Source organism: Mirounga leonina, unplaced genomic scaffold, assembly GCF_011800145.1.
Source record: "Mirounga leonina isolate KUSES-001 unplaced genomic scaffold, KU_Mleo_1.0 Mir_175, whole genome shotgun sequence".
In the NCBI taxonomy this organism is placed as follows: domain Eukaryota; kingdom Metazoa; phylum Chordata; class Mammalia; order Carnivora; family Phocidae; genus Mirounga; species Mirounga leonina.
The window spans coordinates 36,195,916-36,223,836 of record NW_023270453.1 but is presented as its reverse complement, the minus strand read 5'-3'; the positions used below and the strand labels follow the sequence as shown (position 1 = coordinate 36,223,836).

The 27,921-nt window shown below is 50.3% G+C and overlaps 2 protein-coding genes across 3 annotated transcripts in view; one reads left to right on the top strand and one right to left on the bottom strand.

The window, feature by feature from the left end:
• The first annotated feature begins 226 nt into the window (after nucleotides 1-226).
• GPRC5B (G protein-coupled receptor class C group 5 member B) lies at nucleotides 227-19,935 on the top strand. 2 transcript variants are annotated; one of them, XM_035022385.1, is made up of 4 exons: nucleotides 227-366; nucleotides 8,087-9,100; nucleotides 16,925-17,037; nucleotides 18,368-19,935. In XM_035022385.1, the coding sequence occupies exons 2-4, from the start codon at nucleotides 8,095-8,097 to the stop codon at nucleotides 18,410-18,412; spliced, it is 1,164 nt and encodes a 387-aa protein (XP_034878276.1). In that variant the 5' UTR covers nucleotides 227-366; nucleotides 8,087-8,094; the 3' UTR covers nucleotides 18,413-19,935. The 2 variants fall into 2 exon arrangements, with proteins under 2 accessions (XP_034878276.1, XP_034878277.1); XM_035022386.1 differs by lacking the exon at nucleotides 227-366 and adding an exon at nucleotides 5,647-6,948.
• A 1,374-nt stretch (nucleotides 19,936-21,309) lies between these two features.
• The window catches only part of IQCK (IQ motif containing K), a 128,771-nt gene continuing 122,159 nt past the window's right edge, over nucleotides 21,310-27,921 (bottom strand). Inside the window, exon 9 of the mRNA XM_035022388.1 lies at nucleotides 21,310-22,368. Within this exon, the coding sequence (XP_034878279.1) occupies nucleotides 22,268-22,368 (101 nt within the window). The 3' untranslated portion in view covers nucleotides 21,310-22,267. The remainder of the gene's footprint in view (nucleotides 22,369-27,921) is intronic.

Below are 27,921 nucleotides of genomic sequence, written 5' to 3'. Positions count from 1 at the left end.
TCGTCTCAGCGCTCCGGGCAAGGAGCTAGGGGCTTGCGCTGGTGAAGATGGAGAGACGCAGAGCCGTTGGCCCTGGGTTCAGCGAGGAGCAGCCTGCTGGGCAGGAGCCAGGGGCGGAGCTGGATGCCCCGGGGGGCGGGGCCGGAGGGGGCGGGCCGGCTAGAGGGGCGGGGCCGCCGCGGCTGCAGCAAAGCGGGCCGGGCCAGGGGGCGCCTCGCGCGGCAGCGGCTCGCGAGGGCGATGCAGTGAGATAGGACCGGCGGGCGGGCGGGTGCGCGCGGGGCGGGGGCCGCGGCCGCGCTGCAGAGATGTGACTTGAGGCCGAGAACCAGCAGGAGCGTCGGCGCTGCGAGGCCGCGGGGGTCGGTGAGTGCGAGGCGCGCCGATGGGGTGGAGGGCGCTGCTAGGACCCCAGAAACTTTTCCCGCCGTGGACTTCGGAGAACTGGGGAGTCTGCTTCTTGTGCCCCTCTAAGCCCCCCGGGGGGGTTAGTCTGCTGAGGAAGATGGGGAATCGGGGAGGGGGCGAACCACAGTGAGGCCGGAGAGGAGCTGCAGAGGGCGGGGCGGGGGGAGGGGAGGGCTGGAGACCTTTATGCCGGGGGTGGGGGGGTGGAGGAGGAGAGGGTGCTGTGTACCCGGACCAGGTGGAGATCCAAGTCTCTGATCGCAGGTAAAGGACAGCTGGGAGTAGTGTGCGGGAGTCCAGCCGTACCCGAGTGACTCGTCGTGGGAGGGGAGCCGCGGGCAGGTCCCGGGGCCGCGTGCTCAGCCCGTGGGGGCTGACCGCAGGGTAGACGGAGCTGCGGTTATAAGGACCAGGCTTTGGGGGTGAGCGGCCGCACCTGCCGCAGGCACCGGGGGCCAGGCTCGCAACCGGCGGTGCCTGCGCACTACGGGACAAGGGGGTAACACTGCGGGAGGAAAAGAGGCAGAGCTGAGACCTGGGGCTGAGGGACAAACGAGAGACGGCTGCATACAATGGCGGGGGGTTGGCGTTTCTATTCCGACCAGGCTGGGGCTGAGGACTAGCCGTGTGCTGTGGTGCGTTCGCTGTCCTTGGAGGACACGGGCTCCCAGCCCCGCACATCCCGGGATCCCTCCCGCCCGCACGGGGCCTGGGCCCGGGGGAGCTAGTTAGCCATCCGGGCAGCGGGGCGCCGACCTTGCCACAGAGGACGGCCCCAGCGCAGCTCGCCAGTTCGTTCCCTGCCTCTCGCTCTGTCACACCCAGGCCTAGCCAGTCAACCCCCTCCCAACTCGTCCCCCGTTCGCTAAGGGGGCGGCTCCTTGGAGCGCGGACAAAGGCCCCTGGAGTGTGGCGGGCAGCGGCGTCCCTGTCTGGGGCCCCGGCCCACGCGCCACATTGGCTACCCAACGGCGCCAGGATGGGGGGCACTTGAACAGAGCCCAGGAGGAACTGGGGGTCCTCGAAAAGACCAGAGAAGTGAGGGAAAAGTGAGGGAAGGACCTGGCACAAAAGCCACGGAACTTCAGCCAAGGACCCTTGATTCAGAAGTTTCCTCGGTGGGGTGGGGGGTTTCGGTGGATTGGGACTTCCAGTGAAGCTGCATGCAAATAGCATGTAAATAGAATGCAAATCATCATCTGCTGGTTGGGAGCCCTCCACGAGGCCAGTTCTGTTTGTAGACTGTGGAGTGAAGGGTTTTCTATCTGTTCCCTGCTCTAAGTCTGAAAAGGGGTCAGCTGAGTTGAGAAGGAGACAAATGGAAAGGGAAAGGAGTCGCCATTTGGGGCAGGCAGCAGGACAAGCAGTGTTGTTAGAAAGAGAAGCTTCAAACCCTTATTGCTTAATTTGTTCTTTCAGTAAATGTACCAGCTAGAGATCTCGGGCTGGGGCACTACAGTGTAGAGAATGGACAAGCCCCGGCTCTCAGGGCACTGGCCAGGTGGGTGAACAAATAAATAGCTAAATAAGTAAGTAAATTGAACTTCTAATTGGGGTAAGGGCTGCCAGGAAAATAAAACAGGAAGATGTCAAATAAAGTGATGAGGGTTTGTGTATGTGGGGAAGACGGTTCTCAGGAGTGACATTTTTGTTGAGCCTGGCAAGATGGAGGGCCCACCTCTGGGAGATCTTGGGGGACCACTGTGCAGGCAGAGAGCACTGTAAATGCAAAGGCTTGGAGGTGGGAATGAGTTTCGCACTGAACAAAGGCCATTGTGGCTGGAGCTCGGAGGCAGATGTGGAGGGGGTGGGTGGGAGAGAGGATGGTAGGGACCAGCCAGAGCACGATCTTTTGGGCCATGGAAAGGAGTTTAGGTTTTATTCTCCATGGGCCAGTGAACCCTTGGAGGGTTTTGATTAGGAAGCCAAGGGATCTGATTTTTTAAAAGCTCCCCTGACCTCAACACGGAGATGGAAAGCAGCTCCCCTTTCATTCTGCCTCTGGGGATGGCAAGGCGCCGGGAGCCTCTGAGGGGCTCCGTCTGGCCGGTGGGGACCGTCTTGAGCCTGTCCTGCCCTGTGAACCCACTTGGAGAGCGGCTAGGGTTTTAAAATTCACTCTCCACTTTGAGGGAGTTCTTGTCCACCTTAAGTGGCCCCCACCCAGAGCCCTTGGCCCCATAAGCACTCACGCAGAGCTTCCTGGGGGTTCTGTGTTAGTCACATTTTCTTCTCCGAATTACTGCCCAAGAGGAACCATCCATCCCTGAACGGACAGCCAAGGATGCAATTTGCATTTAAATGATTGCTTTTATTTACAGGATTGGAGCTACTTTGCATATTCATGGATCATGGGGCTTGTGTTCTGGCAACCCTGTTTACTAACCTAGGAGGGTTATTAAATTCAAGAGCCCGCAAATAGGCTGGTGGTCTGGGCAACATTAGGAAATGAAGATTATGAGATGGTGTAACTTGGAAAAGATACCAGAGGGTGAGATTGTGGGTCTGGGAAAGAGCTTAATGTCAGGAAACCTTGTAACAGTTTAATCTCCCAGAGCAGGAAATGCACCATGAGCTATAACGGAGTGGGCTGGGACAGAGTGTAATGCTGGGGTGCGTGGGGAGACTGCCTCCACAGCCTAATCCTGGCCGCCTGCCAGGCATGGGATGAGGGCTCAAACCAGAGGTGCAGTGTAAAGGCCTCAGGTCAGGAGTTGGGAGAAATGAGTTCTAGTCCAGGTTGGCCTGCGAATTCCACTAAGCCTCTGGCCAAGCTGCCTCACCTCTCATTTTCCCAACAGGAAGGACGATGGAATCATGATTGTCTTTTTAATAAGCAGGGATCCTGTATTCCCTGTGGGCCAAGCACCTTGCACAGTATTTTTCATGTACTTTTCACACCAGCTTTGTGAAGGCAGCACTATCTTTATCTTTTATAGAGGAAGAGACCGAGGGTCAGAGAGGTTAAGTAATGCCCCATGTCACATCGTTAGGTCTGGCTTCACTCCCACTGAGGGCCTCCACTCTAGAGGAGACTGATGAAAGTATAAATTCTGTGCCAGGCATTCACCCAGGTACCGATCTACTGACTATGCCCAGGAATAGGAAAATCCCCTCCCCGCCTGCTCATTTTTTTTCTTTCCCTTCCATGTTCTAGCATCTCCCCCATATCTTGTACCTCTTCATATGGGAAGTGGATGGATGGGGACACTTATTTCCCAAGAGAATGGCCAGTGTCTGGTCTCTGGGTGTCCTCCCTCTGACTTCTTGACAGAGAGACCCGGTTTCAGGGCTCCCAGGCTGGCCTGGGTTTCCCACGGGAAAACCACCTTCACAGTGAGGCTTCCGCTTAGAGCACCTGCTTTGGGGATCAGGTGAGTTTAGAGGTTCCCAGGGCAGACCACCACCAAAGGCATCTCCCATTCATACCACCTCAGGGACCGCTTTGCCTGGTGTGATGGAGGAGGCTGGAAACCAGTGATGGACAAACACCGGGGTGGGGGGAGCCCCTTTCCCACCCCATCTCCACGGCAACTGCTACCCCGGAAAAGCAGTCAGCAAAGTTCATAACCTCTGACGAGGGAATATTTGCCAATCATTTCTATTTATTGAGCAGACAGTTTATGTAAGTGCTTACCTGTGTCAACCCCACAGGATGGGTATCGTTAACACCCCTAGTTTTGCAGAGGAGGACACTGAGGCCAGAAGGGTAAAATCAGTTTGTCCAGGGTCACAAGGTACTAGCAGGTGGCAGGGGCAGAACTTGAAACCGGAAGATCTCTGTCGGAAGTTCGCCCTGCTGCTAGCCCGGCCTGTGGCCTTCAGGCAGGCAGCACTGTCCTCACACAAGGAACCTTGCCTGCATTCTTTCCAGCCTCTGTAGGCCCCAGCTCGTGGAGAAATGGAGTGTGGTGCTCCACCACCTGCCAGAGGCTTCTGGCCCCTCTGCGGGTTGGGGGCGGGGTGGACAGAGAGAGAGAGAGAGAGTGTGTGTGTGTGAGAGAGAGAGAGAGAGAGAAAGATCGTGTATTTAAGAGCCTCTGAATGAGTCACATTTCTGGGAGCCTGCCTGGCAGCAGAGGTAATTAGTATGTGAGCTGAGGCTTGTGCATTCGTTCACATTTGTTCGTTCCTCCTTTTGAGGAGCCGCCCGCCTACATCCCATGGGTTTGTTGCCATATATTCATCCCGTCCCGATCAGCCTTGCCTGCGGCTGACTTGAAACCTCTAATCTTGCCTTGTTCAGTTTGGGATTCCTGGAGAACTGCTCTTTTGGTGGGAGGAAGCACCAAGTGGCTGATGCGGCAGGATGGGGCTTACCTGCCAAGTGGGTGCCACCTGCTTGGCTCTGGCAGGGTTGGTGAGGCAGAACGTCCGGGGGGCCGTGGCTCCTGGCTTCCCCGGCTGCACAGGTCCGAGCTTCTCACACCTCGGTGTGGCCAAGCATCTGTGCGCACTTGGGGCTTGCTTGCCGGGCTTGTTGAAACGGAGGGGGCTAGCCCCCCCCCCCCCCGAGAGTCTGCATTTCCAGCGAGCTCCCGGGTCACACTGCTGCCGTCTGAGGATCAAACTTTGACTCAAACCTTTCCGGCCGTCTGTTCTTTCCTCTGTAAGACAGCAATGAGCACACCTGTCCTGCTGGGGTAACATGAGGGTCGAGACCACTTTTACCAATTCATCTGGTTCGGCAGCTGGGCTGTGAGCCCTGCCCGACTGGCAGGTGCTAGTGAGTCAGTGAAGAACCAGACAAAGCCCTGGACCTGGGAGAGGGGGGAGCACACCCAGAGGGTAATAAAATATTTGGAAATTGTGGCACATGCTACAAAGACAAAAATCAGAAGGACTGGTGTAGAGCATAATGGGGGACAGGAGAGACTGGCCAGCAAAGGGCTCACTTACCAGGTGACATTTCTAGAGCCCAGGTCTGTAGTAAGAGCCCAAGTAACAAGAGTATAGTTGTTTGCCGCCTGGTTCTACCACTTTCTAGCTGTGTGACCTCCAACAAGCCAGCTGACCTCCATGTTTTATTTCCTTTAAAACAGAGATAGTGGGCGCCTGGGTGGCTCAGTTGGTTAAGCGACTGCCTTCGGCTCAGGTCATGATCCTGGAGTCCCGGGATCAAGTCCCGCACCGGGCTCCCTGCTTGGTGGGGAGTCTGCTTCTCCCTTTGACCCTCCCCCCTCTCATGCTCTCTCTATCTCATTCTCTCTCTCAAATAAGTAAATAAAAAAAAAAATCTTTAAAACAGAGATAGTAATAGTAATGGCCTCATGGTGTCATTGTGCAGATTATAAGGAGTTAGTATATGTGAAGTACATAAAAGTGTGCCTGCAGCGTGGTGAGCACTATGGGTTAGTTGTTGTCATGGTTCCTCTGGCAGTCGTAGAAAACTCTGGAGGGCAATTCTGAACCCCCCAGCAATCCTAGATGAGCCAGACTCAGCTTCATCCTGTGAGGCAGTGATCAGCCCTCATGATCATCCTAGACATTGTTCTGTAGAGTGGGGTGGCTGTCACCTCCTGGGCATCCTTAACAATGATGATGATCCACTAGAGACAACTGGATCCCACTAAAGCTCCTGGCCACCCTTGGTTGTATCCACATGCCTAGACATTGGGTAGGGAGGACTTCCTGGAAGAAGGGGGGCCACATGATGTGGGAGGAATCCTAGAACTTCTTTGTTGGCAAGTAACACAAACCCAGCTCAGACTGGCCTAATCCAAAAAAGGGAAGTTTATTGGCTGGATGAATCGTGGCTGGACCATGAGTCTTGAGGGCCAACATCTGGGCTGCATCCTCGCCCCGAATTTGCTTGAGTGGAATGCTGGGGTGCATGTTTAAGAAGCACGTCTTGCCAGATGCCTTCTGCTCTGACCCTGCCTTTCTCTCATCGAGAGGCAGAGGTGACATCCCTGCAGCACCAGGCTCCTTCTCATTTGGCGGCATTAATAATTTATCCCAGTCAATGGCTTCACAGCCAAGGCAGGATCAGAGCTGCTCCTGGAACCCCATAAAGGAGCAGAGAGGGAGAGAGAGAGGTGGTCGATACTGCATTTACTTAGGGAAGCCCCAGGGAGGCACCGGAGCTGCCTGCATGTGGCTGGCTGCGGCCTCCCGCACGGGTGGAGCCAAGGCAGCAGGGCCAGCTTGAGCCGCCTGGAAACAGGCCTGAGAGCCGAGCTGTGTAGGCTGGAGCTTTCTGAAGGGCAGGCTCCGTTCAAAAGTTAAGAGCTGGTGGCAGTAGGGGCAGAGGAAAGAGTCCCGGTGAACGAGCCTCTCACTCATTCGACATCCACCAAGCATCACCTTTGTGCCAGCACGGTGTGCTGGTGCTTGAGTCCACACGAGTGGTGTCATCTTGGCGATTTTTTGCGTCCCCACCCCCACAGGGGACATTCGGCAGTGTCGAAAGATTTTTGGGTTGGGGGGAGTGGGTGTGCCACGGGCATCTAGGGGATAGAGGCCATGGGTACTGCTGAGTAGCGTACCGTGCACAGGACAGCCAAGAAGAGTCAGACCCGCAATGTCAACGATACCAAGGTGAGAAGCCCTGGTCTACCCCCATGAACCAGACAGTGTCCCTGTCCTCCTGCATCTTGCAGCGGAGAAAGACAGGGAAAAGAGCAAGAAGGGAATGCGAGAAACAAAGTAAACAGGCAAGGAAAAAAAAAAAAGACAGACAATTAGAGCAAAGAAAGAAGTAGAATAAGAGGCTCTGGTGAAGAGGAATGGGGCTGTGACCTTGGCCAAGGTCTGAGAGGGTGACAGGAGGTGGGGGTGAGGAGCAGTTTTCCAGCAATGGGTTGGGGGCGTTTAAGCAGAGGGAGCAGGGGGGCAATATGGGACTTGGGTTAAGCCCGTCAGCCATGGTTGCTGTGTGGAGTCCAGCTTTCATGGGGGCCCGAAGGAGCACCAAGGGGAATCCTGCAGGGAGGGAGACGGGGGAGAGACAGACAGGGGTGCAGTGAGGATGGGTTCTCTGGAGACCTTTGGGGGAGGTCTGAGGGGCGAGGGAAAGGGGAAACCCAGGATGCTAGTTCATTTTGGATACACTGTGTTTGGAAATGAGGGCACGCTTCTAGGAGCCGGGTGGTATGACCTTGGGCAAGTGTCCTAACCTGGAGACCTTGTTTTGTCACCAGTGTAAGGACTGGATGTGCCCAGTGCCTGGCTTAGAGTGAGGCGTGGGTAAATATTAAGCCGTTACCATTGAGAGACTGAAAAGAGGCAGTGCGTACCATTCTCAGCACAGTGCTGGGCTCATGGCTGTCTCTTCAAAGTTTTGTTTTCATTCCCTTATTTTTGAAGAGGTCAGACATAGCACAGAATATAAAAATCAAAGAGTAGAAAAGAGTATACAGAGAGAGTGGATCTCTCTCTCTCACCCCTTCAGCCACTAGCGATGATGATTCATGAGGGTTCACTGTGCGGGATCAAGGCTGCAGGTGGGAGCCGGAATCGGGGTCCTGTACTCCCCCACCCCCGCCCAGGGGCTGTGCCTTCTGGAGAAAGGGCTGCCTTTTTCTGACCCGTCAAAGGTGCCTCATGGGCCAGTAGGTTCGAAATGAGGTGGGTCTTAAAAGAAGTCAGGAAAGTGGGAATCTTACAGTGAACTGGTCTTTTTCTCCCTCCAAACATCTCCCCCGTCCTCAATATTCTGGAACCTTTCCGGGGTCAGAGAGAAAGATGAAAACCCACCAGGTGCTCGCCTTCCTCCTACTCTTCGTGATCGCCTCCGGGGCTTCTGAGAACGCCAGCACGTCCCGGGGCTGTGGACTGGATCTCCTCCCTCAGTACGTGTCCCTCTGCGACCTGGACACCATCTGGGGCATCGTGGTGGAGGCGGTGGCTGGGGCGGGCGCCCTGATCACGCTGCTCCTGATGCTCATCCTGCTGGTGCGGCTGCCATTTATCAAGGACAAGGAGAAGAAGGACCCCGTGGGCCTCCACTTCCTCTTCCTCCTGGGGACCCTGGGCCTCTTCGGGCTGACGTTCGCCTTCATCATCCGGGAAGACGAGACTATCTGCGCGGTCCGCCGGTTCCTCTGGGGCGTCCTCTTCGCGCTCTGCTTCTCCTGCCTGCTGAGCCAGGCGTGGCGCGTGCGGAAGCTGGTGCGCCACGGCAAGAGCCCCTCGGGCTGGCAGCTGGTGGGCGTGGCGCTGTGCCTGATGCTTGTGCAGGTCATCATCGCCATCGAGTGGCTGGTGCTGACCGTGCTGCGCGACGCCAAGCCGGCCTGCGCCTACGAGCCCATGGACTTCGTAATGGCCCTCATCTACGACATGGTACTGCTCGTGGCCGCCCTGGGGCTGGCGCTCTTCACGCTGTGCGGCAAGTTCAAGAAGTGGAAGCAGAACGGGGCCTGCGTCCTGGTCACGGCATTCCTCTCTGTGCTCATCTGGGTGGCCTGGATGACCATGTACCTCTTTGGCAACGCCGAGCTGCGGCAGGGAGATGCCTGGGGCGACCCCACCTTGGCCATCACCCTGGTGGCCAGCGGCTGGGTCTTCGTCATCTTCCACGCCATCCCGGAGATCCACTGCACCATTCTGCCAGCCCCGCAGGAGAACACGCCCAACTACTTCGACACCTCGCAGCCCAGGATGCGGGAGACGGCGTTCGAGGAGGACGTGCCACTGCCACGCACCTACATGGAGAACAAGGCCTTCTCGATGGACGAACACAATGCAGGTAAAAGGGGTCGCCACCCTGTGGGGTTAGGCTCTGGGCCCATTTGCCCCCAAAGGACTCCCTTCTCCCTCTCTAGTGGGGATGGGTGGTCCCCGGGGCAGTCCTGGCAGATGGGAGCCGGCAAACATTGGCCCCCCTGGTACTTCAAGTGGCCCAGAGATGGATTTTTATTTGGCATTTTCCCCCATCCTTTGCCAACTAATTTAATAGCAAAATCCAGGTTTCACACCCCTTTGGCAAAGTCAGCTCTGGCAGTGCTGGGTTGACATTCCCACCTGGCAGTAGCTGTCTGGAGCTGATCTGTACCAGTGTATGCTGGAAGGTTCTACCTCTCAGGAGTTGGGGCTGCTCCTTTGTTTGTTTGTTTGTTGTCATTTTCATTCCAGTGTAGTTAACATACAGTGTTATATTAGTTTCAGGGATATAATGTAGTGATTCAACTGCTCCATATATTACTCAGTGCTCATCAGGATTAGTGGACTGTTGATCCCCTTCACCTATTTCACCCATCCCCCCTGCCCCCAACCCCCAACCTCCTCTCTGGTAACCATCTGCTCTCTCTAGTTAAGAATGTTTTTTCGTTTGTCTCTCTCCTCCCCCCTGCTTTGTTTGTTTTGTTTCTTAAATTACACATACGAGTGAAATCAGACGGTGTTTGTCTTTCTCCCACTGGCTTATTTCTCTTAGCATTCTACTCTGCAGAGAGTTGCAAATGGCAAGATTTCATTCTTTTTTATGGCTGAATAATATTCCATAATATATATAGTACATCTTCTTTATCCGATATTCATCTGTTGATGGACATTTGAGCTGCCACTGTGCAGGACAGTATGGAGGTTCCTCAAAAAATTAAAAATAGGGGCACCTGGGTGGCTCAGTCAGCTGCGTGTCTGCCTTTGGCTGGGGTTGTGATCTCAGGGTCCTGGGATCGAGTCCTATGTGGGGCTCCTTGCTCAGTGGAGAGTCTGTGTCTCCCTCCCCTTCTGCCCCTCCCCTGCTCTCTCTCAAATAAATAAATAAAATCTTTTTAAAAAGTTAAAAATAGAACTACCCTATGATCCAGTAACTGGATTGCATTCCTGGCTATTTACCCAAAGAAAATGAACATTAATTCGAAGGGATATAGACACCCCTGTGGTTACTACAGCATTATTTACAATAGCCAAATTATGGAAGCAGCCCAAGTGGCCGTTCCTTTAGATGGGGATCCATTTTGTGTTTACCACACTCCCCACCACTCCCTATTGCTCCCTGACCCAGCTGCTGGAACATACTAACATTAATTCCCTGGCTACCTGGAAGTGTTTGAGTTTGTAGTGCAGGTGCTAGATGGATGCAGGGGCTACTGGGGGCAATCCTTGTATCTCCTCCCCACCTTCATTCAGGAGTATATGAATTGGTCCCTGGAGTCAGAGGCCTGGATTCAAGTCCTGCCCTCTGTTCTTCCCAGATGTGTGGCTTTGAGCAAATTGCTTTACCTCTCTGAGCCTGAGTTTTTCCCATCTGTAAAACAAAAATAATGAGAGAATGTACCTTAGAAGTGACATCCTCGGGGTCTCCCCCAGGACCTGGCATGCTGGATGTGTGTCTTGGTTGGGTTCCCCTGAAAGCAGAGCCTGAGACTTGGGTGCAGCTGACTTACCCGGGAGGTGTTCCCTGCAAGGGAGAGGTGGGGGGTGGGTAATGAGACCAGGAAGGCGGAAGCAACCAGACAAGTACATCAGTGAGCTGGTTCCCACTGTGGGCAGCTGGGGCTCGGTCCTGACAGGGATGCATGCAGAACGAGCCTCAGACTTGACCTTCTAAATCAGGGGAGCCTGCAGCATTTGCCACCAACTCCTCCGTTGCCCACCGTCACGTATGTCCTCTGTCTCCCACTCCCAGTGCCACGTTCCCCATTACTCTGGCTAAGTAAGTACCGCTGGCTTCTGAGAGGTTTGGTGGGCACCAGAGGTGGAGGCTGGCTGGGTACCCAGGACTGTCCATCACCCCTGCAGCGGGATTCAGAGATGAGCCTGGAGGATGTGGTGCAGGCACTCAGAGCCCCTGCGGCGGATGCTTCCCAAGTATCTGTCCGAGTCATTACTTCAAGTGAGTCGGCTCGGTTCCCAGCACTTGAGATTCAGTAAAGTTGCCTTTTCTCAGTTGCCTGAGGATTGATCAGGAGCTGTAATAATAATAATAATGACATTAACAGTAGCGGTAGAGGAGGAGGTGGTGGTACTGATTGCCTGGTGTACTCATTGCTTCCTGAGCATTAACTGTGTGCCAGGTACTATTCTAAGTCCTTAACCTCCCTTGCTGCACCCGGTGAGGCGGTCCTGTTGTTATCCCCATCTTAGAGATGAATAAATGGAGACTCTGAGAGGTTCGGTAACTTGCCAAGGACGTAAAGCTAGGAGGTGGCCCATTTCCAGAGGGCCATGCTCCCCTTTTCAGTGCTGCTCACCCAGGCAGCTGGGCAGTGTTCACCGGGGGGTCATGACTGCAGAGTCAGCCTTGTGGGGTTGATGCCTGAGTGCATCCTGTCTGTCCCTTGCAGACGGGGGGAAGCACGTCGAGCCATCAGATCCTCGAAGGTCACCCAGAGCCCTCCCCACCTGCCCAGTTTCCTCTGCGCCTCCGGCTCCCCACCAGACCCACAGGAGGGAACACCAATGGCCCCACCCGTGGATAGGGCTAGAAACCCTGGTGTGGTCTTTTAACAGAGCTGTTTCAATCTTACTAGAAAGCCCCAGACCAGCAAGCCCATGTTTGTCAAAGGATTTAGCGGGAATGAGTGTCCGCTCGTGTTGCCAGGACAAGGTGGGGGTCAGGATGGGGATCATCACTGGGAGCCCAGAGGGCCCTCCAGGGAAGATCATGAGCAGAGGTCAGGAGCCTGGCTGGTTCCTGGGGTCTGGTGAAACCACCTTTTCCCTGGGTCCTTCTGGAACAGGATCCTCTTTATATGAGACCCATGGACTTCCCCGGGATCTCAAAAGTAGTGGGAACTTCTGAAATGGATGTGCACTTTTGTACGTTCATTGGGGAATTTCTGTCTATCACTTTGTCAAATGCTCAAAGCCGTCTGTGACCTCCAGAAGGCTAAGAATCAGTGTTATTGAACCTGATGGTCTGGTTTACTTGGAGTGAAAAATGGGGATGCTAGAGCGACCCAAGTAGTAGGGTCTTCAAAAGTAAGGATGGCTAACCCTTAGTAGGTGCTTACCGTGGGCCAGTTACCATTCTGAGCATTTTAGTGGCTAATCTCGTTTAATCCCTACGATAACCCATTGAAGTCCATTTTGCAGACAGTAAATGAGGCACAGAAAGGCTATGTGTCTTGCCTAAGAGGTAGAGCCAGGGTTTGAGCCCACGCAGGCTGGTTCCAGAGCCCCAATGCTTGATTCGTCTACCACAGAATTACTCATCTCTCCTCAAAGCACTTTAGTGACCCTGAGCTCATGATGTACTAGAATGACTTGTGCATTGAGGAGACAGGGTTTATCAGTCCCATTTTATAGAGCAGGAAACTGAGGTCCAGGAGTATCAGCTGACTTGTTTAAGCTCACACTCTAAGAGCAGGGAGGGGGGAAGTTGGTTTTCCACTACGTGCATTTTTTCCTTATGAAAATGCAGCCAATCCTTCCTATCCACATAAGATCCAGAGATCAAAGGTATCTGGGACCCAGGTCAGAAACAGCAGTACCAGGGCTAGCACCCTGGGTGATGGGGGTGGGGTGGGGCCCTAGAGGTGCCCCCCACCCCCATCTGTTTCACACTGACACATTCCAAAGCCAAGGAAGTTGTCTTTCTGTCCCCTCTTTCTTTTCCAAAATAAAACCAGTTTTATCATTCCATTTTGGTGACAAAAACTAGAATAATCACTAGAAGTTTCAGCAAGTAAAAATAACAAAAATTGCTCTAAAATCCCATTGCCCAAAAGCAGCTACTGCTATTTGCTTCCATCTTGCCAGACATCTCTCAGTGAGCACAAAGTCTCTCTCCTTCCCTCCCTCCCTCTCTCTCTCTCTCTCTCACACACACACACACACACACACACAATCCCATAGACTGGTTCTTAACCTAGCTGTACACTTGGGCAGCTTAAAAAAATTACCAGTGCCTGACCCCTCATTCTGGCTAAGTCTACTTGGGTTTAGGTTTCTTAAGCTCTCCGAGTGATTTGAAGATGTAGCCACTGATCTAAGTAGTGTGTTTGCTTAAACCAATATTGTACCAGGTCAGTGACTGCAGAGCTGTAGTATCCTTTTCATGATGCAGAGCTTTCCTTGGGCACAATAATTTGTTTTTCTGATCCCCAGCTGGTGGCTATTCCACTTGTTTCTGGCTTTCCCCATATAAGTAATACTGCAGTGAACATTCATCTTTGTGCCCTTGATCAATTAACTTCTTGCAAGACAAAAGAAAAAAAAATTCCTAGACATGCATAAAAGAGTCTGCACCTTTAAATCTTGATATATACTGCCAGATGGCCCCCTAAAAGTTAAACTAATTTACTGCCCGCCCCCCTCTGCCCCACTTAATAACTGTATGAGAGCCCCATTTCCTCACTCACCTTGGATGTTGTCAGACTTGGTTTTAATAGCCCTGTTTTGGATCATCCCAAATGTGTGCCCACCAAAATTCACACAGGACCAGACAGGGTGGGCCCCAGGCAAAGCCAATTCCCTTAGAAAGCTCACATGGGCTAAATTGGAGTCCTGGCTAGGATTGTTGTTCTAGAAACCCTTGCTTTGCTGGCTGCGGAACACCTGGGCATGTCCCTTGCCACTCTGGGAACAGCTCTTGTCATCTTTGATGCTGACCTCAGCCAGCTTGTATTTTAGGGAACCAGGCCCCACCAGGGCCTTGCCCAGGAGTTACAGTTGGCTCTCTTTATTTTGCATTTTAGCCAGCCAGCCTTTTGGGCTCTCTTCCCTCCAGAGTCAATCCCTGACGTCCTCAAGAGATGGGAAGGGCATTCCCCAGGTGGCCTGTGGCTCAGTCAAGCCCCAGTGGCTTCTGCTCCCAGATTGCCTTGCCCCGAATGAGATCCCAGGTATATACCACTTCATCAGCCTCCTGCTTATTAATAAGTATCAGCCAAGGCATGAGGTATGTGATAAAAGATTAAAATGCACCAAAGGATGTAGCACCTCAGATCACATCTTGGAAAGTGTTAACGAGGCATATTAAATGTTCACCTTTCAAAGGAGCAATAAAGACAAGCATTCTTTCTTTTAGGGGATTTGGGCTCTCAGATCTCATTAGGACCAAGGGCTATTTAAATTCTGACTCTTAGCTTCCCTGTGCAAGGCCCTGAATCAGCTTTGAGGGGAGGGCCAGTCTAGCCTCACCTGCAGAGTCTGGATAGAAGGCTGGCATTCAACCTAAAAACTTAGATTCCTGTGGGGACGCTCTTACGGATGAGCCCTGCTTGCCTTTCACAGCCGACCCAGGTCAGAGTGGGGTGTTAGGTGGGACGCTTGTAGTTGCAAGTAATAAAAAATCTGATTTGAACTGGCTTAAGCAAAAACAAAACAACAACAAAAAAACAAATATACTGGAGATCTGGCTACAGGAATCATTAGATCAAGGAGGCTCGGGCGATGACTAGATTTGATCTTCCTCCATCTCTTGGCCCTGTTAGGATCATGGCAGCCCACAACTCTAGGCTTACACAGAGTCCCAGTGGAAAAGAGGAACGCTTCCCCGGGATGCTTGAGCAAAAATCCCAGAGTTGGCTCTGATTGGATCTAATTGGCCAGATTGAAATCACATGCTAACCTCAGGCCAGGGTAGAAAGCGGTCATAGCCAACACTTGGGGCCGAGGCACCCACAGATGGCCGATAGAGTAGAGCCTTTGTTTGTTTGAGGAAAATGTGTTGGGGTCAGATTCCCCCACCACAGCTGGCCGGGTCTGTGCATATAAGGAAAGCAGTGCTGTTGGGTGCTCTCTCTCTTCGAGCAGGTGTAGGCTAGGACTTGAGACTAGTAAGAGCCCATGAACTACCTCTTCTGCCCCCTGGTGCCCCTCCCTGGCTCCCCCTTCTCTCCTTCCTGGGAGAGGTATCTCCTTGCTCAGCTCATGCATAACTAGCTGCTTGAAGGCTTGGATGGAGCTGCTAAAGCAAAAGAGGTATACCTGTGTCTGGAGACATTCATTCCGACCATGCCTGTTTCTTTGGTCTGGCTCAGGCTGAGCTGTCCCTCTCTGATGTCACTTAAACTCAAGTTGCTTCTAAGGAACTGTGATGGTTAAAAACAGGATTTGAAGCCAGCATCGTGTGATGGTTAAGAACACAGATTCTCTGCCTGGGTTTTGAATGCTGGTTCTGCCTCTTTCCAGCTGTTTGACCTTGGGCTAGTGACTTAATCTCTCTGTGCCCCGTGTAAAGTGGGAAAAAGGAAAGTACCTATTCTGCTATAAAGCAGACGCCTTGCTGAGTGTGGAGCCCCCCGATGCGATGCGGGGCTCCAGGGGGGGCTCAATCCCACGACCCTGTGATCGGTCATGACTTGAGCTGAAATCAGGAGTTGGAGGCTTAACCGACTGAGCCACCCAAGTGCCCCTCTTCAGAGAAGAGTTTAAGTGAGGCTTTTCTTAGCAAAGCAAGATTAGTGCCTTCAATGAGAATGAAAATAATAGAGTCTGTGTTACAACTGAGATGGACTTTTGTTTTCATAGTGCTCCTACATTCGTATTGGCTTTTAATAGACTATTTTTTAGAGCAATTTTAGTTTTACCGAAAAAATTGAGCAGGAATTAAGGGAGTTCCCACATGCCCCTATTATTAGCAGCTTGCATTAGTGGTACATTTGTTATAGTTGGTGAATCAATATTGATACATTATTATTAACTAAAGTCCACCATTTACATTTTAGAGCGCACTCTTTCGTTTGTGCAGTTCTGCAGATTTGGATGGATGGGTAATGTCATCTATGTACCATTATAGTATCATAAAGAATAGTTTCACTGCCCTAAAAATGCACCGTGCTCTCCACCTGTTCCTCACCACCCTCTCTCCCCCACAATCTTGAGTCTTTACTTTCTCTGTCCTTTTGCCTCTCGCAGAATATCATAGTTGGAGTCACACGGTATATAGCTCTTACAGACTGGCTTCTTGCACTTAGCAATATGCATTTGTCTCCTCCATGTCTTGTGGAATTCGGGTTTTCTCTGCAAAAAAAGGAAATTTAGATCTCTCAAAGGACACAGCAAATAGGAAACGCCATTTACCCACCTCTCTTAGGTTAAAAAGTGCTGACGTATTTTGCCGTCTTTGCTACAGCTGTCCCTTTTTTCCTGTTTAGAAACACCCTGCCCCGCGGGGTTGGAGTCCCTGTGTTCTCTTCCCCGTCACTTTCCCATGAGGACGGCCTCTATCATGTACTTGATGTCCACATTCTTAGGGTTCTCTGCCTCTTTGTATCCAGAAACAGTGACGGGTGTTGAACGGTGTAATGTTGAACTTGGCATGAATGTGGTGAGAGAGGAGACCTTTGAGGGATGCGGAGGTGCTTCCTGGCCTCCCAGGGCCTGCAGGGGCTGGGGGGCAGGGCAGAGGCTCTACCCTGCCCCCCACCCCGGCAGCAAGCGCCCTGGATTCTACAAACTTCCCAACCCCACTGAGATGGGTCATGCTCCAAGAGAGCCAGAGAACAAAGCCCCATTGTGACTTCTGTTTTGAATCTGGCTTGTGACAATGGGGAGGGGTGGGGGGTGAGGGGGTAATGTGTGCCGGGAGCATGGTGTTGATGCAGGGGAAGAAAACAAAATCTCGGTTGTTTTTCGTTTTTTGTTTTGGTGTTGTGTTGCTGCTTCCTACCTCCCTCAGCTCTCCGAACAGCGGGATTTCGCAATGGCAGCTTGGGAAACAGACCGAGCGCTCCGTTTAGAAGCAATGTCTATCAGCCCACTGAGATGGCCGTTGTGCTCAATGGAGGGACTGTAAGTATCAAGAGGTGATGTTTTGGCCGGAAGCCCAAGAGCGGTCAGTGCTGGGGGCAGCTTCACTGGGGGCCCCCTGCTCTGTGGAGGCTGCTTACGGGCCCCGCACACACACTGGCTCAAGTGGACACGCCTTGCAGCTAGAATGCATGCAGTGCTTCCATTTCTCTTTGCCTCTCTACCCCCTTTCTCCACGCACGGAAGATCCACCTATACTTAGTGAACCATCTGTGGATTCGTTCGAAAGAGTCCCTATTTCTTGGGGCTCTTGTACCCAGTGAGTTCTGGCTTTCATTATTGCAGAAGGTGCCTACCCCCCCTTTCTGGGAGGTGACTTTTAAGAAAAGCCCAGAGTTGTGAAACCCCCGCAGATTTTGCGAACACCCAACCTAGCGTACCCCCCCGGCCCCCCCACCCCGTCTCTGTGACCCAGCTGGGTGCCGGGCTCCCCCACCTCCACTCCCTAAAAGATGTCTTAAGAAATTGGAGTGATTATCATTTCTCTCCTGCGAGCACAAAAACAGGTTTTACTATCTGATGCCAAACAGACCTTCAGCAGAATTGTCATTGTTTACATTTTGCCTCCGTGCAATTACATCATTTTGTTTCTCCAGCAATCCAAAGACACACTGTCATTCCCACATTTAATTTCCAAACATAGCTACATGCTTCTTTCAGAAACAATGCATAAAGCCAGTTTACACGTGTAAATTGGACTTCCATTCCTATATCATGTGCCAGTTCCATAACTCAACCTGAGCTTTTTTTCTTTTCTTTTCCTTTTTTTTAATGTAAGTCGGGGATGGTCTTTGATCTCTGGAGGGAATTTGGGTTTTCCTGGTCTTTTGAATGGTATGCGAGGCATTGGTTTGCACTGGTTTGGAACAGGCTCAAAGACAAATAGACTCGCAGATTTGCTTTCTGAAAACCCCCTGCCATCCCTTGGGCTGTTTTATTGTCTGGTGCCAAGAAAAAGCCTGACTCGAAAGCATTCGGCCTGTGGTTATAATAAATAATGTTAGAAAATGGCCCCATCAGTCACTCTGAAGCCCTCCTGGTCTCTTCAAGGCCAGTGGGTATAAAAACACCCTGGACTTAGAAAAAAGCAAAGTGGGTTTCTGAGTGAGGAGACATTCATTTGGGGTGCATGATTACAGAAAAGGGGACCCGGCCTTCCCAAGAACAGAGCAGTGTTGCCGCTTTTCTTGGGAATTATTCAGCCCCTTAGGAAAAACCAAGGTAATTTATCTCTGGCACATTGTTAACGAATTGGTTTCTGACGTTGACTTTGCAAAGCACAAAGTTCTTAGTGTGTTATCCTTGTTTCCAGATCCCAACTGCTCCGCCAAGTTACACTGGAAGACACCTCTGGTGAAAGACTTTAAGTTCCAGAGAATAAGAATCTCTCTTACCGATTTTATTCCCTGGCTGTGTCTTTCTTGAGGGAGAAATCAGTAACGGTAGCCGAACAAGGCTGCCTCACAGCCAGGAGATCTAGAAATCCTACACAAGGGGATTTCGTGTAAATGTGAACACTGCTGAACCGAAAAGCTAACACCGACTGCCCTCCCGTCCCCTGCCAATGACACACACACACACACACACACGCACACACGTAATACCAAACCAACCTCAATCCCTGCAAACTAAAGCAAAGCTAATTGCAAATAGTATTAGGCTCACTCGAAAATGTGGCTGGGAAGACTGTTTCATCCTCTGGGGGTAGAACAGAACCAAATTCACAGCCGGTGGGCCTGGCTGGTGTTGGTTGATTGTGGGGGTCCCCACACCATTGCCCCTCCCCAGCATGTGCTGGACCCCAGGTGGCCTTTTGGAGATGACTATTTCATTGGGAGGACTAATGGGGACTTTTCCACCAGCTTGCCTGTTGGTTTGCACATTTCAGGGGGGTCAGGAGCAGTTAAGGAGTGGTGGGTGTGATTCCAAGGTGAGGCTCGGCCGCATCACGGGATGAGCTTTACAGCCAGTAGTTGGGGGAGGGACCCCGGCATGTGCCAATGAAGAGAAGGCTCTCTGGGAGGTGAAGTGACCGTCACATTTAGAAAGTGGTGACTCACCACTGTTCCCTCTGTGGGCCTCCTGCTGCAGGTCTACGGCAGAAAAGCAGGCCCGCCTCCCTCCCTGGGGGAGCCAGAGCAATATTCCCGCTTGGGGCAGCAGCCTCTTGCCCTTGATGAGCTCTCCCTCGTCCTGCTCTTGCTGTGCTCCCCGCGAGCCCTCTCCCAGTTTTATTCCCATGTTCATTTCCAAAGCTCAGATGGGCCATCAGCTGACAGCCCCCCGGGTTGGCAGGCCAGAAGGCAGGTGCCACAGAGATTCTCCACGATGATGTCACGTGGCAGGGCATCCCAGGGGGGAGAGCACACTCTGCTGCCTAGCATGCAGTGAGTTCTCGGGTGTGGGACGCTGACGGCGTGCAAGTTCCAGGGACGGGTAGAGCGCTCCAGGGGTTCTTGCTGCTTTTGGAGGGTATGTGGGACATGTTTGACTTGGTTTTCTGTAAGTTCCATGAAAATGGTTCTCTTCAAAGCCCATTGTTTCTGTCATGGTTTCCATCTGTCCTAAGCAAGTCATTCCTTTGTTATTTGGCATTTCGAACATCTCGGCCATTCAAAGCCCCATGTTCTCTGCACTGTTTGGCCAGCATAATCACTAGCAGTGATGCAAAGAGTTTTAACTTGACGGCATGAAATGTGTAAATGAGGGTGAGTCCTTTGGCATATACTCTAATGACTATATTGCTTTTTCTATAAAACAACCCATAAGCCTTTAACCTTTAAAGAAAATGAAAAAGGTTGGTGTTGGGGGGGGGAAACTGACCTCTTCATAAGCCAATATGTCTGAGCTGTTTTAATAAACCTTCTGATTTTTCTCAAGGCCCTAGTCTCTGCTGTGTCCCGTCCTCGCCACAGTCCCCCTCCCCCCTGCAACCTTGCAGAGCAATGGGGTAAACAAGCCAATTTGGCCATCCCTATGTGGCCCTCCTCCAAGTTTTCCTTCCAGCTAGTGCATTTCCTTGTGTTGCCACGCATGAGGAGGAAAAAGCATGGCACCAGAATGCCACCCCTACCTGACCTTTGGGAAACAGCCCCACCCCTGCCCAGAGCATGTGCTTGCTTCTAGAGAATCAGATTCCAATCCTCTGTCAAGGAGCGTCATTGGTGGACCGGAAACCGAGAGTGTTGGGGAGGAGAGGGAGGGAAAGAAGCTAGGACCCGGGGTGAGGATGGGGGTGGTAGTTGCATGTAGACCCAGGATTGTGCAAATACAGAAATCTCCACAAACACCTCGGTCTAGTCCGATGAAAAACGACAGCAATACACATTCTCGTGCCAGGAAATGGTTGCTTACCCCCGCTCTCTGGAGTCCTTTGGAGCTCTCTGATCCCATCAGTGATTCCATCTGCAAGAGTCCCCCCTCCCCGCCCTTGCAGCAGGGAGCAATTCACCTGATCGTTTTCTCTCTCAGTTCTTGGTGGTCCGGGCATATAAGGTGAGCCCGGCATAAATGGCTACAAGGGGAAAGTAACGTTTCACCAACATAAAAACGGAACCAGCTTTGAGCCATGGGAAACCTCACTTAATGAGACCTTTTCTCCCTCCCTTTTTAAATCTCTGATACGTTATTGCACTCCTGGGTTTTGTTTTATTTTGGCTTTAAGGTTGAGAGTGGGCTGGATGCCCTCCCAATGGGGCAGAGGTGGGGAGTGAGGGCAGAGAGCAGAGAACTGGTATTTTTCTAATGACTCCACCTGAAGGGTACAAAGAGACCTCTTTGCCAAGAGACTGTGGCCGCCAGTTGCCCCCACGGAGCAAACTTTAAATACAAAAGCAAATGGCAACTCTGTTTATGTAAACAACACTTGTTAAGGGAAAATGACCTGAAGGAGAGCATCTGTGATCAAAATACCTAATTGTAAGCACAATACTTTCTGTGTCTGGTTATTAAAATCACTCTGGGACTATAACAGCCACGCTTGTCCCCCCTTTTAATAGAAAATGGTCATTCTATCCTGGATTTCTCCACTGGATATGGAGGGTGGGGAGTGAGGGAATCAGCTCAGAGAATTGGCAAACTGGGAAAATCTGGGGATCCCGTCCTTTTAGCACAGATTCCATCAGGGCCCACTGAACAAGGGTAAACTTGGAGTGGTCTTCCAGGCTGGCCAGTGCTGAGTTGAACCCCAAACTGAAAGGGAGCGTTGTGGCTTTTATAATCCAATGATGCAATGATTATACCAGCTTACAAGAGTTCTCAGCAGGTGCTTTTTATTAATTGATAAAGAGCTAAAGCTCGTTTTTGATAGATAATATATATTTATTAAATGTATTAATGTGTGTTTTATAATGTACCTTTATCCTCCCCTGGCTGACTGTTGCATACTTATTAAAAAAAAATCGTTAAAGAAATTTCAAGACAATCAATGTGTACCATAAATGACTGTATATAAATATTACAAATTTAAAGGTTGTAAAGCATGGGCAGATAGGTTTTATTTTCAAAATGCTGTTCTTAACACAAAAATAAAGGCTTTACTATTTACTTAAGATGTGTGGTAGCTTGTCAAAACCACCCAGAATAACTATGAGGCTTTTGGATTTGCCTGGAGGCTAAGTCTGTGGCATTTTGAATGGGGGAATCCTGGTTAACAGCAAACCGCAGAACAAATGAGGGTAATAAGTTAGCTTACCCAGCCAATGAGGAACTTTCTATAGTACTTTGGGGACTTGACAACCAAAGTCCTTTGTCTGGGTTTAAGTGTCTCAACTTGTTGGGTTTGCAGTCAGAGTTAAGAGTCTGTCTCCTTTGGAAATGGTCGTAGGCAATACATCTTTTTTTATGAAAAGAATACTCACCAGATAAACTTAAAACCCATGGCAGAGGTTTGGGACTTAAATTTAAGCAGCCAAAGTGGGAAACTGGTAACTAAAGCACTTCAACGTCTCTTGGAACTACAGCTTGTACATTTTAACAGCGGTTGGTGTAGAAGAATATACCTGAAGCACTGAAGAAATAATAATGGATAAAAAATAAAATTTGGAGATAATGCAGAAAGTTTAGATTCGTACTCTCGTAGGATAAACTATATGCACTAAAGCAGATTTGCAACAAATCCTATCTTGTGCAGAAAAGATTCTGTATTCACATGTACCAAATCTAGTCATTAAAAAAAAATCAACAAAGAGGAAGCATAATTTGTACATTTTCCTCACGTAGGGTTATCGAAGCTCCGAAGGGAAAAGATCCCACCAGTGGTTAAGGTGGTGGTCGTAGGTGCAACCTCCTCATCATCCTCCATTTTGCATTTCACTGCAAAGAAATGAAAGGCGGAATCGATTTACATACCTAGACAGACTTGTCATTTTGCAAACAGCAAACTTTGATGTGTGGAGGTCCATGACACCGAAACCCACTGAGAACCCGCTATGGTTCTGGCACCACGGATCCACCAGGGAAGAACACAGGGCCATTGTGCTCTAAGGATGGAATCTAAAGCTTCAAAACCACGTAATGTTTGTGGCCATTCTCTTTTCCCCCCAGTTTTATTGAAAAGTAATCGACCTACACCACTGTCTAAGTTTAAGGCAGATAGCAAGATGGTTTGATTTACGTATATGGTGAAACAGTTACTGTAATAGGCTCAGCTGACCCCCATCTTCTCATACAGATCCAATACCAAGAAAAGAAAAAAAGGAAAAAATGTCTTGTGATGAAAACACTTGGGACCTACTCTCTTCACAAGTTTCCTATGTACCAGACAGCAGTGTTAACTGTAGCCATCATGTTGTACATTAGGGTCCTAGTTCTGATTTATCATGTAACTGGAAGTTTATATCGTCCCTGGGAACCACAAGTCTGATCTCTTTTCCTGTAAGTTTGGGTTTTGTTTTGTTTTTCGTTTAGATTCCACATATAAATGAAGTCATACAGTATTTGTCTTTCTCTACCTGACTTATTTCACTTAGCATAATGCCTTCAAAGTCCATCACAGCCATTCTTTTTTTTTTTAAGATTTTATTTATTTATTTGAGAGAGAGAGTGAGAGAGAGAAAGAGCACAAGAGGGGGGAGCGGGAGAGGGAGAAGCAGACACCCCGCCGAGCAGGGAGCCCAATGCGGGACTCGATCCCAGGACTCCAGGATCATGACCTGAGCCGAAGGCAGTCGCCTAACCAACTGAGCCACCCAGGCGCCCCCATCACAGCCATTCTTAATTTAGTTCAGTAGAAGGTCAAAAGTGTGCTTTGCAGGTCGGGGGACTGAAGAAAGGAAGTTTTGCTGAAGATGATGACAGATTCCAGGCTCTTAACTCAGCCCAATCTGTCACCACTCACCTTGCTCCCCCCACCCACCCAAAATTAAAAACTCAGGATAACACTGGGGTGAATACAAGGTCAGAAGGGAATCTTTTCTAGTCTTTCATGGTCTGGAAAAGAATGTGATCTGGGGGATTTCCTGCATCGGCCAAACAGGAAAGTTGGCAGAACACAGGACGGCACAACTTGTAAGGGAAATTGTCCCAAGAGGGAAAAGCCCCTCCCCTAGAAAAATAGGGAAACCCAGTCCCCCAGGGTGGGGGGGATCCTTTTAGAAAGACCCTCTCATTTAGAAAAAAATTTTTTTAAAGATTTTATTCATTTATTTGAGAGAGAGCATACACTTGTGCAAGTGGGGGCAGGGCAGGTAGGGAGAGGGAGAGAATCGAGAATCTCAAGCCGACTCCGTGCTGAGCACGGAGCCCAAAGCAGGGCTTGATCTCAGAACCCAAGATCATGACCTTAGCCGAAATCAAGAGTTGGTCGCTTAACCAACTGAGCCACCCATGCGCTCCCAAGAAAGACCCACTCGTTTTTAATAAGTCTTTCCTTCTAGTGTTCAAGTGTGTGTCCTGGGCATTAATGCCTGAAGGTTTTTCTGAGTAAGGTCACAGGCTCTGGTCGCACACGGAGAGCAGTGTTCTAGCAGAAAGGGTGTTGTTACCGTGTAGGGCCCAAGGATGGAGTGAGGCAGGGACGCCATGATGTGCAACACAGTTACTTCCTGGTGGAAGAGGACTGAAAAGCTTTCAGCAGCTCAGGCTAGTACAGCAGTCTTCAAGCTGGGGCTACACAAAGGCTTTATACGGGTATTTGGTCATGGTTTATTCAAAGAAAGTCCCCCTCCAAATCCGCAGCTGTGACAGTGTGGATTTGCAGTCGGTGGGGTTTATATGTGATCCCCTTTCCTACCTCTCCCGGTCCTGGCATTGCCAAGTGTGGAAAAATCCCCAGGTGCCAAACAAGGAGGCAATTTGTCCCCCAGAGTCTCCTTTCTATGTTTAATAACTATCAGAAGCTATAGTGTATTTATTTGGCTTTGTAAATTACTAACAACTGTATTAATAACTCAAACCAGAAAAAAAAAATAACTCAAAACCAGGAAAAAAAAAGTATTTTTAAATCTTTTTTTTTATTAAAGATTTTTTATTTAATTATCTGACAGAGAGAGACACAGTGAGAGAGGGAGGACAAGCAGGGGGAGTGGGAGAGGGAGAAGCAGGCTTCCTGCTGAGCAGGAAGCCCGATGCGGGGCTCGATCCCAGGACCCTGGGATCATGACCTGAGCTGAAGGCAAACGCTTAACGACTGAGCCACCCAGGCGCCCTGGGAAAACGTATTTTTAATACTTAGAACCTGTGGTCCCTGGAAATTTTAAAGAATTGTTTTGAGCGTATACACCTTTTTTGTCCATATAATATGAAAGCTCTATGGGTAACCACCATGAATACCCTGTGTGTTTCTAGATCCTATTGACGACAATGAACCTTCAAAGCCAAGGATGCGCTACACCTCTGTAGGTGCTTTCCCAGGATCCTGCTAATCCACGATGTGATCCGGATGGGAATGTTTAGCAACTGAGTGGGAATGACAGATTCCCGACTTGTAGCATTTGCCAATTTCCTTAGTCGATTTTAAGCTACCAGAGTTGACCACATAATACAGAGTTGGGAGGAGGTCTGCTCCACCTGATGGAACAGCTCAGTACAGGGCTGCTCTGGGTCCAGACAGGGAGGTAGGCAGGGAAACCTCAGGGGCAAGATAGTGCCCTAGGCAGGGTTAGGGGGAGCAGCAACGTTCCCAGCATCACTGGGAACCTGTTAGAAATGCAAATCCGCAGCTCCACCCCAGACCTAAAGAATCAGAAACAGTGGAGCCCAGCCAGTTCATGTTTTTAACAAGCCCCCCAGGTGATGATGGATACAAGTTAGAGTTTGATCCACTGCCGCTGGTTCTCCACCCTGGCTGCGTTTAAGAATCACCCGGGCCACGTCTGAAGCCTATTAGTGCCTGGGTCTCACCCTAGACATTCTCATCTAATTGGTCTGAGGCCCAGATAGTCAAAGTTACCGTATGTTGCTACTGTTCAGCCACAGTTGGGAAACCCAAACTAGGGTTGGAGTCCCTTTAAAAAAACATGACCATAAAGACCCTCACAGCAGTTCAGAAGAGCCTAGAGTTCCCCTCAATGTCTCAAAATTGAAGCAGTTTGAATGACCTCTCTGGCCTACAGCTAGCTGGCTGACAGACGCTAGAGGCTACCAATAGCCAGAGAGGGAAGGAAGGGTTGGCTGCTGGGAAGAATCCAGCCCTTGGGTTTCCTGTTGTTCCTCAGCCCTGCCTGAAGGAAGAATTCACCTGCTCCCCTTTGTCCCAGTATCAAACAATTCCTGCCCATTGCCTTGATAACCTCTCTTAGCCACCCCTACACTTCGACTTTGCCTGGGAAAAAAGCCCTTAATTATCTCTTCTAGATGATTACACAAAAATCTTGAGAAAGGAGAGCAGAAAGGGATGCTAGGACCGCTCCTCCAAATTGAAAAAACACTATCTAGAGTTGATGGACTGGAAATAACGGTGGACGTGGAGCCTCATGATGGAATCACCTGAGGAGCTTTGAACATTCTCAATGACCAGCCCAACCCCGGCCAATCAGGTCAGAGTCTTGGGGGTGGGGGCTGTCCATTGGTGTCACCACATTAGAAAAGTGGCATTACCAGGTCAAACTGAATATGCACGCTCCCTGCAATGCAGCGATTGCACTCCTGCATCCATCCCCTGGGGAAACGCTTGCACACATGTTCTGGGCCACATGGATTAAGATGTCCATGATAGCAGAAAGCTGCAAACAACCCAAATGTCTATCAATAGCTGACTGAATAAATAAATCGTGGTCTACTTGAACGGTGAGTATACAGCAGTGAACATGAATAAACCACAGCTATACCTGTCACCTTAGATTAGCTCACCAATGTTGAAGGAAAGGTAGAAGCCACAGTGTAATACGTATAGTGCGATTCTATTTCCAGCAAATCTAAATACCGAGGAGTGCCTTTAAAGATGAGAAAAACTAAAGAGAGGCAAGAGAACGGGGGGTGCCTGGCTGGCTCAGTGAGTAGAGTATGCGACTCTTGATCTCGGGGTTGTAAGTTCGAGCTCCATGTTGGGTGTAGAAATCACTTAAAAATAAAATCTTAAAAAAAAAAAAAAAGGCAAGAGAACAATTAGCACAAAAGTCAGAATAAGTGGCTTCCCTGGGAGAGGAGAAGCTTTAAAGGTGTTGACAGTATTCTATTTCCTTAACTGGGATGGTAGTTAAAAGTGTTTGCCTCAGAGTTATATGTACTTTATGGTCACTATTGTATGAATATTCCCCCACCCCCAAAAAACAGGTAAAAAGAAATAAAGATGGTAGTATATTACTTGAAATTACAAAGTCAACTAATAAAGGAGCAGAAAAGAATAATTTAACTGCTTTGGGAGGGTGGAGATGGGCTATAATTGAACTAGTCCTCATCTGTCATAGCAGGAAATCAGCAGATACTGTGTAAAATCATATCTATCATATCTAAAATCAAACTATCCAGAGAGAAACAGCTAAGGGTTCAAAGTGATTGCTGTAGCAGAGGGTGACACAAAGATGATGCTCATTATGTCCTTCTGTCCATCCTATACAGCAGTAACCCCTTATCCTCGGGGGACAGGTTCCAAAACCCCCAGTGGATGCTCATAACCACAGATAAGGCGGGGGGGGGGGTAATTATCTTTTAACCATGGGAACCATGTGCAGGGATTACTTTGCTAAAAGTTAAGAAACAGATTAAAGTCTCCCCTTAGTGGTTTTCTTCCCCGTCTTGGCAGAACAGAGCCTTGCACAGGTAGGTCTGCAGGTGGGTAAAAGGAGGGAACCAGGGAGGAGGCAGCAGGGGAGAAGCAGGTAGCGATGACTGAATGAAAGAACCTGGTTTCCATTTTAGTTTAGAGACATCATCATGGTTGGTCTCCAGCACCAACAGACAGATGCCTCCGTGCCCCTGCACCGTCCTTGTCCCCCTCAGCAGGCTGGTGCGCAGCCAGTTCCGGAAGGGCTAGAGAGTGGAAAATCCCAGAGACATGAGCCAGCCCTTCAGCTTCAATTAAAGGCAGTGTGACAAGAAAGGCCCTGCATACTAATGAGACTTGCTTAGAGTTTCCTCCTCTCGGTCACCCTCCTTCTCTCCTGTTCCAGTCAGTGACCAGGCTGAGAACTCCGCACAGTTGGGAGAAACTGCCTAAGGCTTGAGACACAGGAAATTCAGGGGCCATGGGGTCATCCAACCACTCATTCGGGTTGCCCAGATGTGGCCTCAGCATAAAGGGATCACCTGGGACAGATCCCTGGGCTGCTCCAGACCTTCAGAATCAGATTTCCAGGAGGGAATCCTGGGAATCAGCATCCCACACCTCTGTGCTTTGAGTGATCCTTTTGATGTGACAAGTTTGGGAAAGAGCACTCTATCACTCAGCCAGCACTCAGCACCTATCTCCTGAGGGGCCAGGTGTTAGAT